The 12,869-nt window shown below is 41.9% G+C and overlaps 1 protein-coding gene across 5 annotated transcripts in view; it reads right to left on the bottom strand.

The window, feature by feature from the left end:
• Positions 1-12,869, bottom strand: part of LOC126196656 (kelch-like protein 26) — a 347,281-nt gene that overhangs the window by 69,733 nt on the left and 264,679 nt on the right. For all 5 annotated transcript variants that reach the window (XM_049934584.1, XM_049934583.1, XM_049934581.1 and 2 more), the window contains one exon: positions 9,035-9,265. In XM_049934584.1, the coding sequence (XP_049790541.1) occupies positions 9,035-9,196 (162 nt within the window). In that variant the 5' untranslated portion in view covers positions 9,197-9,265. The remainder of the gene's footprint in view (positions 1-9,034; positions 9,266-12,869) is intronic.

Here is a 12,869-nt window from a genome sequence, read left to right as displayed (position 1 = left end):
AGGATGGTCAGGGTATTGGCAAATGGCGACTGCATAAGAAACAAGGAGTTGGCTCTGTCTGATGCGTAGAGGGGGAATCCCTGCTTCCATGAGAAGACTATCAACAGGACCAGAGTGAAAGGCACCAATAACCAGATGCACCATACTTAGCAGGGAATGGATGCCCAAATCGAGCAAATGACGTCTCGTTACAATGTTTGGAGCATCAATCGGCTCGGCTGCAACACTTTTTTTTGAGTGACCACAACTATTCGGACCATGACAACACACCCATATTGATTTCGCAGTTCTATCCTGTCACACAGGATGATTGTCAAAGGTAGACAAATACAGTAAATTTCCTTTTGCTGCCCCCGTGACATTCATCACTACTTGAAGTTTGGTTTTGTCTTTATCTTCTGGTTTTTGTCTTGTAAAGTCATCTTGAGCTCATTGTCTTAACAACAGATCACAATTCACATCAGCCGATTTTGAACAGTTTTGTGCTGCCAACAGCATCTACCATGTGACTACGGCATCTTTTCATGCTCAGTCCAATGGTGAAGCTGAATGGTTCATTAAATGTTCAAAAGTCAAACGGACGAACTCCGTTCCTCCCACACATGGGAACAAGTTTTATAGATGTTTCTTTCTTCTTACTGCTGCTTGCCATGTGACAGGACGTCACTGGTAGAATTATTATACAGCTGTCATCATATCCTGTTGCATCTTTCACAGCCACTGCAGAAACAGTATGTTCTGTCTGGCCAGACAAAATTTCAGCTGCAGCGCATTTCCCTCTATGTCAGTGGTTTTGCCACAAAATTTTGGCCCACAGATCCAGCACATCACTGTGGTCCACACGAGCAATCGCTCTGCCTCTCTGCTATGGTGTCCACAGAGAGCGACACCCCATCACTGCATTGACATTTGAGGTATCAGTGGGAAAAGGACTGGACTGGTAAATATGGCATATTGCTGCTGTCTATTGTTGACACCATATTGCAAAGCTATATAACTGTGCTGTAGATACTTGGTGGTGAATTAATAAATGGCCATGAAATTATTGCACACTTCTCTCACTATTAACTGATTTACTGGTGACTACTTCAGGCCATGAAATTATTGCACACTTCTCTCACTATTAACTGATTTACTGGTGACTACTTCAATCTCTTTCATTCAGGAATGGGCTGAGTGGAGGTACTTTCCACACATCCACAGTATATCTTGCATGATGGGTACCAATCTGAGATGAAATAAAACCAATCATGTTCAATCTAAAACAGTAATACGAGTATATTGCTTGACTTGTGTTGAAATACTGTATCTTACGGTCCATAACAAATGGGCGACCTACTTGCGTTCAACGGTAGGCAATTTAAGCCTCTGGGCCTGTTCAGATGTAGAGAGCTGAGGCCGGGGTGATGCGTTCAATACCCGTAATGTTGACAGAAGTATTGCAGCCACTGATAGTGGAGAAATTGAAATCAACATTGTTGAATACAGATTGACACCATGTTACACTTGGGATAGGCTCCCCAGTGTGGTAGACAGATGACAGCTCCAGCTGTTTAGCTTTTTACATACTAGCTTATTTAACAACTGCAAATAAATACTCACTCACTCAATGAACTGAAAATAACGCCACTACATATACACGAGATCTGTGAAGCTTTTTCGTCCACTCACATGAGATAAATGCACAGGAATTGATGGGAGGAATAGTCTGTCTGTACACTGAAAAACGAACATCACTCATGTTCGGGAAAGTTGCCTTTCCCACTACAGCTCTCGTACAGCACAATTAAGAATCAATCACCCCTCAAGCAGTGTAGGACATTGAGCTTTATATAGATTTTGCCCTTAAGTATTTCTTGCATAATTATTGTTAGCAACTCGTGTCCGTGTTGACACACTTTGCGCAAAATAAACACCTCTCTGCATGCCTGTACATTGTGTCACCAGTGATTTGGAAGGTGAGCAGTGGAAGGGTCAGTATAACTATGTGAAATAGTTGCTTTTTGCGATGTAGTGGGGTAGAGAGACTGGGAATTCGCCTGCACACTCGTCAGTTTACAGACCCACGAAGGAAGTAAGTGCACGACCACAATCCTGTGAGCTCAACCTCCCAACCTCCCTTTCTTTCTTCTGTGTTACACCCTCAGAACACAATTTATCCTGTAATACGATTCTCCTCTTGTTATTAACAAACTTCATTGAACAATAAGTGTTAAACACTATTTTTAATAATTACGATTTTCCATTTTCTGCAATGTGAACCCTGTTTGTTCTAGAGTGGGGCGGGGGGGGGGGGGGGAATGAATGGCACTAATAACACCTTGTTTGCGGTAAATTTAATGCAGTTACTTTTGTACTGGGAAATATTTTCGACCTAAGCCGAGGGTCTCATATCCCAGAAAAACATAAAAAGTGACCTTTAAACAACCTGACACCCCATGCTCACACCTCACAGGTCAGGATTTTGAGTATGTTGCTCATTACACTCCTCCCTACCACTGTGCAAAAATTTACGTCTACGCGAATTTTTGCTCCTAATTTTCCTTCGCTGAGTTGATCATTAAAGTGGTGAAGACTTTTGCAGATGTGCGTTTCACAGCTCCAGCGGCACACTGGCAATGTGATTTCGAGAAGATAGTAGGTAGAATGTGGCAAACCTGAGCCAAGATCACGTATTTTAGCCCATAATATGAAATCAAGCCATGTCTTTTTGACATCAGAAGTAAAGATTATCACACAAATTACAAACGTCATACAGAATTAAACGAAATACGCTGTATGTTAAAAAAGTGTAGGCAAGTACAACTGCAGTTGAAATTAAAAAGAAACTGGGTTCACAGTATCATCGAGAAAGACGCGTCATCCAGGCCTCGAGGAGATGTTTACGTACTGAAGTACAATTTTTTGACAGACTTCGATTCTTTAGGAGCATTGAACCTTAGAATAATCGAAAAATCCTCGAAGGCGTTGCTGGCGGTATCATGGTGTCCTATTTTAACATCAGTTGCACAAGTTCTAGTAGGAATCAACAACTATCGTGACTTATCCGCAGTTTCGAAAGCGTACACTAAAAGACATTGTTTTCGAAGAAATTTCAAATATCCTCCCCTCCTCCTGAGTGCTCATCAAGTTTTTTCATCCATAACGACCCGTTTTCTTTCCGCGTTGTTCACTGCCACGGCATATAATGCAGCGGCCGCACAGAGAGCAAGATCTGTTGATTTCCTGATGCACTCTACGTTATGATACGTCGTCCTCTGTGCGTGCAGTACGTATGTGGGCTTTGTGGCGCGTCTGGCCACATACTACTTACCTTCGGCTTACTGTGCGCGCTGTAAGGAATTTGTAGATGGCCACTGGCGCATGTTTCTGTGCCTACCGCTTCGGCTACTTATTCTACAGGGCATACTCAGAGGTTGTAAAAAACATTAGTTGCTTTACAAAATCAAACAAGCTCAGCAAGCTAATCTGTTTAAACGCAACCGCTCAACCTTCGAGTTACGGAGTCAACGAGACACACGAATCATGCATCGAACCTGTGACGTCACACTAGTCTGCTTGTCCGACATACTTCTCGAAAGCTCGGCTCCGTACAGGGCCCACTGGAAATCAGTATTTAAATGGAAAGGTACCCACTAAAGAACTTAATTTTCTCGTGTGCTATCGAGAACTAGCACGCATTCAAACAGTCAAACAGTAGTAAACTAATCTGAAAAAGTTACTCGCTCCTCCCCGCAGACGGCTGCTGGCACTCGGAAGACTTGCAGTATCAAGTGCTGTGACGTATGCACCACGGCCTATCTTTCTCGTGGATCTCTGTCGAGTTAGTAGTGACGTCATCCGGCCGCTGTTACTGAGAGCTACAGTACAGGAGGTTACAAGGGTCTTAGCTGCCGCAGGTGGCGAAGTCCCGCTGTCGTATGTTAAAGACGCCTATACTGCAGAAGAGTCAATGCTTTTTGCTTTGTTCACCATTAAGATCTTGCCGAGACCGTCTGATCTCGAAAAGCAAATAATTAAGTCTTTTCAGTGTCTGAAGGCATCTTCAGCATTAGGTTCGTTCAAGTAAAGGTATCATAAAAAAGTGAAACCATTTACAAACTGTCTCTACCGAGCATGTGCAACTCCGCTATAGTTTTCGTCGTCAGAACCCTTTGGGTTTACTCAGAAGCATATTTTGCATGTTTTGACTTTTGACCACTTGTAGCGGTATTTAGTACCTTAGCTATGTTCGCGTTGCTCAAATGTTCTGATTTAACTAGTGACACAGTGTATCAAATACTTTTTTCCCCTTCATACTTTGCACTACGCGTTTCGAGAATTTATTCTCATTGTCAAGCGCAAATATTTACAGAAGTATTTTGTATGCTGTTAGTGTGTGGTTGCGCCTATCTTGCAATGTTCTGTATCGGATCTTTCTGAGGTTGTGAGGCACCAGTTTAATAAGTCACGGCTGCAAAATACTAACACAAATTCTTCACAGACGAATGGAAAAACTGGTAGATGCCGACCTCGGGGAAGATCAGTTTGCATTCCGTAGTAATGTTGGAACACGTGAGGCAATTCTGACCCTACGACTTATCTTAGAACATAGATTAAGGAAAGGCAAACCTTCATTTCTAGCATTTGTAGACTTAGAGAAGGCTTTTCACAATGTTGACTGGAAAACTCTTCTTTCAAATCCTATAGATGGCAGGAGTTAACGTACAGGGAGCGAAAGGCTATTTACAACTTGTACATAAACTAGATAGCAGTTATAAGAGTCGAGAGGCATGAAAGGGAAGCAGTGGTTGGGAAGGGAGTGAGACGGGGTTGTAGCCTATCCCCGATCTTATTCAATCTGTATAGTCAGCAAGCAGTAAAGGTAACAAAAGAAAAATTTGGAGTAGGAATAAAAATCTATGTGGAAGAAATAAAAACTTTGAGGATTCCCGATGACACTGTAATTCTGTCAGCGGCCGCAAATGACCTAGAAGAGCAGTTAAATGGAGGATATAAGATGTACATGAACAAAAGCAAAACGAGGATAATGAAATTTAGTCGAATTAAATCATGTGATGCTGAGGGAATTGATCAAGAAATGAGACATTGAAGGTAAATGAGTTTTGCTATTTGGGGAGCAAAATAACTGATGATGGTCGAAGTAGAGAGGATATAAAATGTAGACTGGCAATGGCAAGGAAAGCGTTTCTGAAGAAGAGAAATTTGTTAACATCGAGTATAGATTTAAGTGTCAGGAAGTCGTTTCTGAAAGTATTTGTATGGAGTGTAGCCATGTATGGAAGTGAAACGGACGATAACCAGTTTGGACAAGAAGAGAATAGAAGCTTTCGAAATGTGGTGCTACAGAAGAATGCTGAATTTAAGGTGGGTAGATCACGTAACTGATGAGGACGTATTGAATAGAATTGGGGAGAACAGGAGTTTGTGGCACAACTTGACTAGAAGAAGGGATCGGTTGGTAGGACATATTCTGAGGCATCAAGGGATCACCAATTTAGTACTGGAGGGCAGCAAGGAAGGAAGGAAAAAATCGTAGAGGGAGACCAAGAGATGAATACACTAAGCAGATTCAGAAGGCTGTAGGCTGCAGTAGGTACTGGGAGATGAATCAGCTTGCACAGGATAGAGTAGCGTGGAGAGCTGCATCAAACCAGTCTCCGGACTGAAGACGACAACAACAACAACAACAACAACAACAACGATGTACCTGCTGCTGCTGTTGCTACGCACGCACGCACTCACAGTAGGAGTTATTTCGCGCGTGCGCATGTGTTTTTCTGCATCTGCATAATGGAATGGTTCAAATGGCTCTGAGGACTAACGGAGATTAACATTTGAGGCCATCAGTCGCCTAGAACTTAGAACTACTTAAACCTAACTAACCTAAGGACATCACACCCATCTATGCCCGGAGGCAGGATTCGAACCTGCGACCGTAGCGGTCGCGCGGTTCCAGACTGAAGCGCCTAGAACCGCTCGGCAACATCGTCCAGCTGCATAATGAAAGAAGACATACTATGTTATAACCTCAAAAAGACGACTACTGTGCAAGACTGGCTGCACAACACAGAAAATACTAATGTAAATATTTGATAATGATAATGAGAAATTCTCTAAATGCATCATGACAAGCGTGGAAAAAACCTTAAGTGGTGCAGTGTTTCATTGTGTAAAGAATGAATCATAGTTGCAGACTTTCCAAAAACACCGATTTTGATTAATGAAATTGAGTCAAACATTTCTGCTTCCCATTTGTGATCGGCACTTCTTGGAGAAGCAATGACGCAAAATGTTAACTAACGGAGTTCTTAATTATTCCTAACACTACTTTTCTCATCTTATTTTCTTTTACATTTTCTGATTATATGCATATGACGACAAATTTTTTAAACTTTTCTCAATGATTTTGGCAAAAAAATTTTGTTGCCGATTGAATATACAATGCAGAAACTTAGTACCAAAATTAAAAATCTACAACGTAGTAAATTCCCATACATTACAAACGTTGGAAACTATTTTTAAGAAAAATAGTTTGTAAGGAGTGGTTGCAATGCATCCACAGGTTATGAATCTGGTACGCAGTTTAATTTCGCGATGTTAATGCGCATTTGATTTATTGCAGTACGTACAGTATGCAAACTGAGTTATCGGTTCTCGGGACGGGATCCTTGTATGAAAGAAGGAAAATTTATTCATTTTGGAAGTGAAGTTAACAGAGGATATTAAGACCCTTTTGCTTCTGATACCCACAAGCTTTACATACGCAACACGTTTCTGCAGAAAAATTTCTGAAGAGCAGAAATTAAATTAGGGTGTATTAAATTTTCTCAAGGTTGAGCTGTACCGTTCCTTTAAGAGACTAGTAGAAACCTATTACTTATTTCCTTCAAAAAAATGGTTCAAATGGCTCTGAGCACTATGGGACTTAACATCTGCGGTCATCAGCCCCTAGAACTTTTAACTACTTAAACCTAACTAACCCAAGGACAGCACACACATCCATGCCCGAGGCAGGATTCGAACCTGCGACCGTAGGAGCAGCGCGGTTCCAGACTGACGCGGCTAGAACCGCTCGGCCACAATGGCCGGCTATTTCCTTCAACGAGACTGCTACGATACTGAATAAAAAAAAAAAGCTACGCGTTATGCATGCTCACGCTGATCTCTCTGGAGCAGTGTTATTAACCGCTTTGGATTCATAAGAATTTCCTTTAGTCGAAAGTAGTTGCGAACGTCTATTGGCCGTCACTCGAACATGCTGTGCACACTAACCACGGGAACTAGGAGAATACCTGCGTTGAACGCATTCGTCTGGTTACAACGACTGCAACCGTATTTCGAACGAACCTATAAACACAGCCTAATTCCCATACAACAAAATCACCAAGCAAGAGAATTATTAATTTTTGATCTCTAACAGCACAGTGGAAACAAGGCCCCGGGAGTAGACAACATTCCATTAGAACTACTGACGGCCTCTGAAGAGCCAGTCCTGACAAAACTCTACCACCTGGTGAGCAAGATGTATGAAACAGGCGAAATACCCTCAGACTTCAAGAAGAATATAATAATTCCAATCCCAAAGAAAGCAGGTGTTGACAGATGTGAAAATTACCGAACTATCAGTTTAATAAGTCACAGCTGCAAAATACTAACGCGAATTCCTTACAGACGAATGGAAAAAACTGGTAGAAGCCGACCTCGGGGAAGATCAGTTTGGATTCCGTAGAAATGTTGGAACACGTGAGGCAATACTGACCCTACGACTTATCTTAGAAAATAGATTAAGGAAAGGCAAACCTACGTTTCTAGCATTTGTAGACTTAAAGAAAGCTTTTGACAATGTTGACTGGAATACTCTCTTTCAAATTCTGAAGGTGGCAGGGGTGAAATACAGGGAGCGAAATGCTATTTACAATTAGTACAGAAAGCAGATTGCAGTTACGAGAGTCGAGGGGCATGAAAGCGAAGCAGCGGTTGGGAAGGGAGTGAGACAGGGTTGTAGCCTGTACCCGACGTTATTCAATCTGTATATTGAGCAAGCAGTAAAGGAAACAAAAGAAAAATTCGGAGTAGGTATTAAAATCCGTGGAGAAGAAATAAAAACTTTGAGGTTTGCCGATGACATTGTAATTCTGTCAGAGACAGCAAAGGACCTGGAAGAGCAGCTCAACGGAATGGACAGTGTCCTGAAAGGAGGATATAAGATAAACATCAACAAAAGCAAAACGAGGATAATGGAATGTAGTCAAATTAAATCGGGTGATGCTGAGGGAATTAGATTAGGAAATGAGACAATTAAAGTAGTAAATGAGTTTTGCTATTTGGGGAGCAAAATAACTGATGATGGTCAAAGTAGAGAGGATATAAAATGTAGACTGGCAATGGCAAGGAATGAGTTTCTGAAGAAGAGAAATTTGTTAACATCGAGTATAGATTTAAGTGTCAGGAAGTCGTTTCTGAAAGTATTTGTATGGAGTGTAGCCATTTATGGAAGTGAAACGTGGATGATAAATAGTTTGGACAAGAAGAGAATAGAAGCTTTCGAAATGTGGTGCTACAGAAGAATGCTGAAGATTAGATGGGTAGATCACCTAACTAATGAGGAGGTATTGAATAGAATTGGGGAGGAGTTTGTGGCACAACTTGACAAGAAGGGACCGGTTGATAGGACATGTTCTGGGGCAACCGGGATGTAACCAATTTAGTATTGGAGGGCAGCGTGGAGGGTAAAAATCATAGAGGGAGACGAAGAGATGAATACACTAAGCAAATTCAGAAGGATGAAGGTTGCAGTAGGCACTGGGAGATGAAGCAGCTTGCACAGGATAGAGTAGCACGGAGAGCTGCATCAAACCAGTGTCAGGACTGAAGAACACAACAAGAACAGCATACTAGAATTTTGTGCTGTAAAATATTAAATAAAGCTCGAGTGCTGCATTATAGGCTTTTAATTCGAAAATTGCTCTAATTCGTAATTCTTAGATTTAGTTAGGGCAAAATTTTCGCCGGTTGCGCCCCGGGGATGTACCTGGAAGGCTTCGCCCTCCGCGACGAGGGTGACGTCGAGCAGCAGCCCCTTGGAGCGCAGCGTGTTGAGCCCGCAGAGCAGCGTGCCCGTGTGCGACGGCGACTCGAAGTGCACCGTGTTGAGCGGCCGGTCCTGCAGCCCCCACTCCCGCACCCGCGTCATGTCGCCGGCGGCCGACCACGGACCGGCTGCGGCTGCCGACACCTCTGCACCTCCAGCTCAGGCAACCGGCTGCAACACACAGTACAGCGGATACAGGGTACTTTTCGGCTTAATAGCATGTAAAAATCATCACCTATTTCTTTCTGGCACTGATGTTTTACAGATTTATTGTTAATGTCAGGTAATGCAGCACACTTTCTAAACAAATTAGAAGTATTTTGAATACTTTTTAGCCTGCTTACGGTTATTAAAAAAATTACACAGAAACTGATGCAATTATTTTTTCCAAAATGCTTCCTCAAATTGAGGGTAACGGCCTTGCCGCAGTGGATACACCGGTTCCCGTGAGATCACCGACGTTATGCGCTGTCGGCACTTGGATGGGTGACCATCCCGGCCGCCATGCGCTGTTGCCATTTTTCGGGGTGCACTCAGCCTCGTGATGCCAATTGAGGAGCTACTCGACCGAATAGTAGCGGCTTCGGTCAAGAATACCATCATAATGGGCGGGAGAGTGGTATGCTGACCCCTGCCCCTCCTATCCGCATCCTCCACTGAGGATGACACGGCGGTCGGATGGTCGCGGTAGGCCACTCGTGGCCTGAAGACGGAGTGCTTTTTTTTTTCCTCAAATTGAGGTACCATTTAATCCAATGTCATACATTTGGTCTCCTTCAAACTTTAACCAGATATGCATTACATGTTGGCTGAGGTATAAGACCTATTTAATTCCACCTATTATCTATATTACAAGGATTAAAAACATCACATCTTAATTTTTATAATTTTTTCCTAATAAAAATGTAATTTTTTTATAATTCAGTTGGTTCTGCAATGAAGCTTTAGGTCTATTGCATAAGTATGGACTATCGCAAGTTATAGAAAAAAATTACAGCAATGCCTGAAAACCTTGAGGAAATATTTGTACTTGAATTCTGAAAAATACAACTTGCACGTAATTGTGGTTGAAGATATGAGTCCAACTAAACTGGGCCTCAGAACATTCAAGCATTCTGCAGCATCTCTCAATCTTCAAGCTTCCTCTTGGCATTCCTTTTAGCATGTCTTGCTTCTTTGGTAACTTCAAGAGCGAATCTTTCAGCTTCATGCACCTGTTGTCTATCACACGCAAGCAATTGATCTTCCATATTAGAGCCACATTTTATGCCTGAATTTCTCAGGACCTCCAACCTTCCAATCACTCCATCCTTGAAACATATCGCTGCATCTAGTACACCAACTTTTAATGTATTCACAAAAACATTATTGGGTAATCTTTCCCATAAGCAATGGTTGAAAATTTGATTTGTTTTCTGAGTGCATCCATGAATACATTTACTAAGCGAAACAGGGTCACACTCAGGTCTCTAAAACTTGGTTTTATTTTATTCGTAACAGGCTCAGGAAAATAATGCTCATGATTGTATATTTGACCACTTTCTTTTGCTTTTTGGTAACCACACCAAGAATCTGCTCTTTTAGGGCAAAGTCCGTGAACAGGGTGGCCATCTGTGGACAACTTTTTAATGTAGGTGGCCCATACAGCTTTTCTCATTGCTGTAACATCATTCAGAGGTGCAGTTCGTCTAATGGCCAGTCCATAATAACTCTGAAGAAGATCTATTTCAGTTTCTGTCAATCTGTCTCGGCCAGACAGAGATTCTCCATCAGATAACAACAGTCCTTTCATTTCTCTTCGTAGCTTCCTCAATCTAACACCCATCCTCTTTTACACATGTCCACAACACTCCAGTTTTGTTACTAAGGTATCACCATAAACATTGAACTCATTAATTTTATTGAAAGCTTTAGCCCCATCGCCCAGGTACCTCGTATATCTAATCTTATAAACGGAAACCGACCTCTGAAATATTTTTAGAGCTCCATCACATTCCATATCTCCACTGTAAACCATCATAATCCTTAGAACACTGATATTCAAGATGTCCTTCAGTGTTACAATGGCAGGTGTGGCAGCACTTAGATAAGCACTCAACATCAACAACTTTTCCATTCTCCAGAGAAGCAGCACTTGCAACACCATTCAAGGAACGATGTCCCATCAAGTGCAACAGCAATGTCCCTGGTTCCACTAATATTTACAGTTTCTTCTACTGCAAGTTTCATAGATGCTTTAGACACAACCGTCCAGGCCTCTAAAAGTATTTTTACGTGCTTGCTGATCCTACTGAGAGGAGGAGGAAGGCCCATCAAGTCACAAAACGTTTAAGCAACCTTTTTCCTTTTCCTATTGCGCGCATTGCATACACTAACTTCAAATTCACATCATATGAATTATGCACAATGTTCGAAGTCATTTTCGAGGTAGATTTGTTGCAGGATCTAAACAGAACTAATTTTGACGCTAAACCCTTCCTGCTACTTTGTTGCTCAGTTATTTCCAGACTGCCTACACAATCACATTGTTTACATTTCGCCACTTCCTTTATCAAAGAAGATATGATGCTCACAACAACAACTACAAATCCACTCCAAACAGCGTCATTGTTAACACAAAAATTTGAATCACCAGGAGGCGTGCCACGTCGGAGTTTCTTCCCTGTAGAACTGATACATAGGTTACTTTCAACAGTGTGGCTTGCTTTGTTTGTGAACTGGTTACCACGGACTTTCCTTTTATTGAATTTCTTGATGTGTGGCATAGTTCGTATTTATTGCACACTAAAGGATATGTACTTCCACAGATATATGTAGCACTTGGGGAACAAACATTCAGTAGCACGTTAACGAACCGCTTCAGCAAAACAAAAGTAAATACTAGCAAAGATGATCATTTACAGACACTAGAAACTTGCATTGTCACCAACATATACTATGTATAATACGTATAATCGCTGGAAACAAAGTTCAGTTCTTTTCGAAATAATACTGGTTTCTGTAACAGAAATAAAGGGGGCGTGGCAGCATACATGACCGTAACTTTGAAATTTGGTAAATAGAGGTCATTTTTCATTTGAAACCCTATAATGTATATAGAAATGTAACCAGGAATGACTATAGAATTTAATAAAGACATAAAAAATTTCGATTTTCCACCATTTTATAAGTACCCTGTATCCTTACTGTCGGTCCGTACTGGACCGAACTTCAGCGCAACGTCACGTCGCTCTGCCAAATATCGAACACGCTGGAAATTAGGTTATAGAGGACCGGCGGTCTTAGAAAGCGTCAGAATTTAGTATTGGCGTGAAATATTGCCCCCGTGAACTAAACCTCACTGTGTCTTTCTCATAATATCCACGAGTCCGTAAACGGTAACCTAGGAGCTGTGTAGTTTAACTGAGCTTACTTTTTCACATGAGACTGGAAGGAAAAGACAACCCGTTCTTGGATTAAATTTTGCGAATCGACACGTAAATCCGGCCTCACACGGACTCATTTAACGTTGACGTCGATGCGGACGGGGCATCCGACCTCACGAAAGAGAGCACCGTATGAACATGGGACGAACTGGTGAACGTGAACTGCGCTCTCGGCCGTGTCCAGCAGCTGTTGTCTTCTTTGTCACGCAAACCACAGTGGTTTTTTTTTTCAAAAAATGGAAGCGCGAAAAACAGCCATGTTAACTTTACTAGCGATTGTCGAAGAAGAGCGGAGAAATTCGTGAAGAAGATTCTTGGCTCGTCGATAGTCTAAGCAATGGATTGTTGAT

This window comes from Schistocerca nitens, chromosome 1 (genome assembly GCF_023898315.1).
Source record: "Schistocerca nitens isolate TAMUIC-IGC-003100 chromosome 1, iqSchNite1.1, whole genome shotgun sequence".
In the NCBI taxonomy this organism is placed as follows: Eukaryota; Metazoa; Arthropoda; class Insecta; order Orthoptera; family Acrididae; genus Schistocerca; species Schistocerca nitens.
This window is presented reverse-complemented; position numbering and strand designations above follow the sequence as displayed.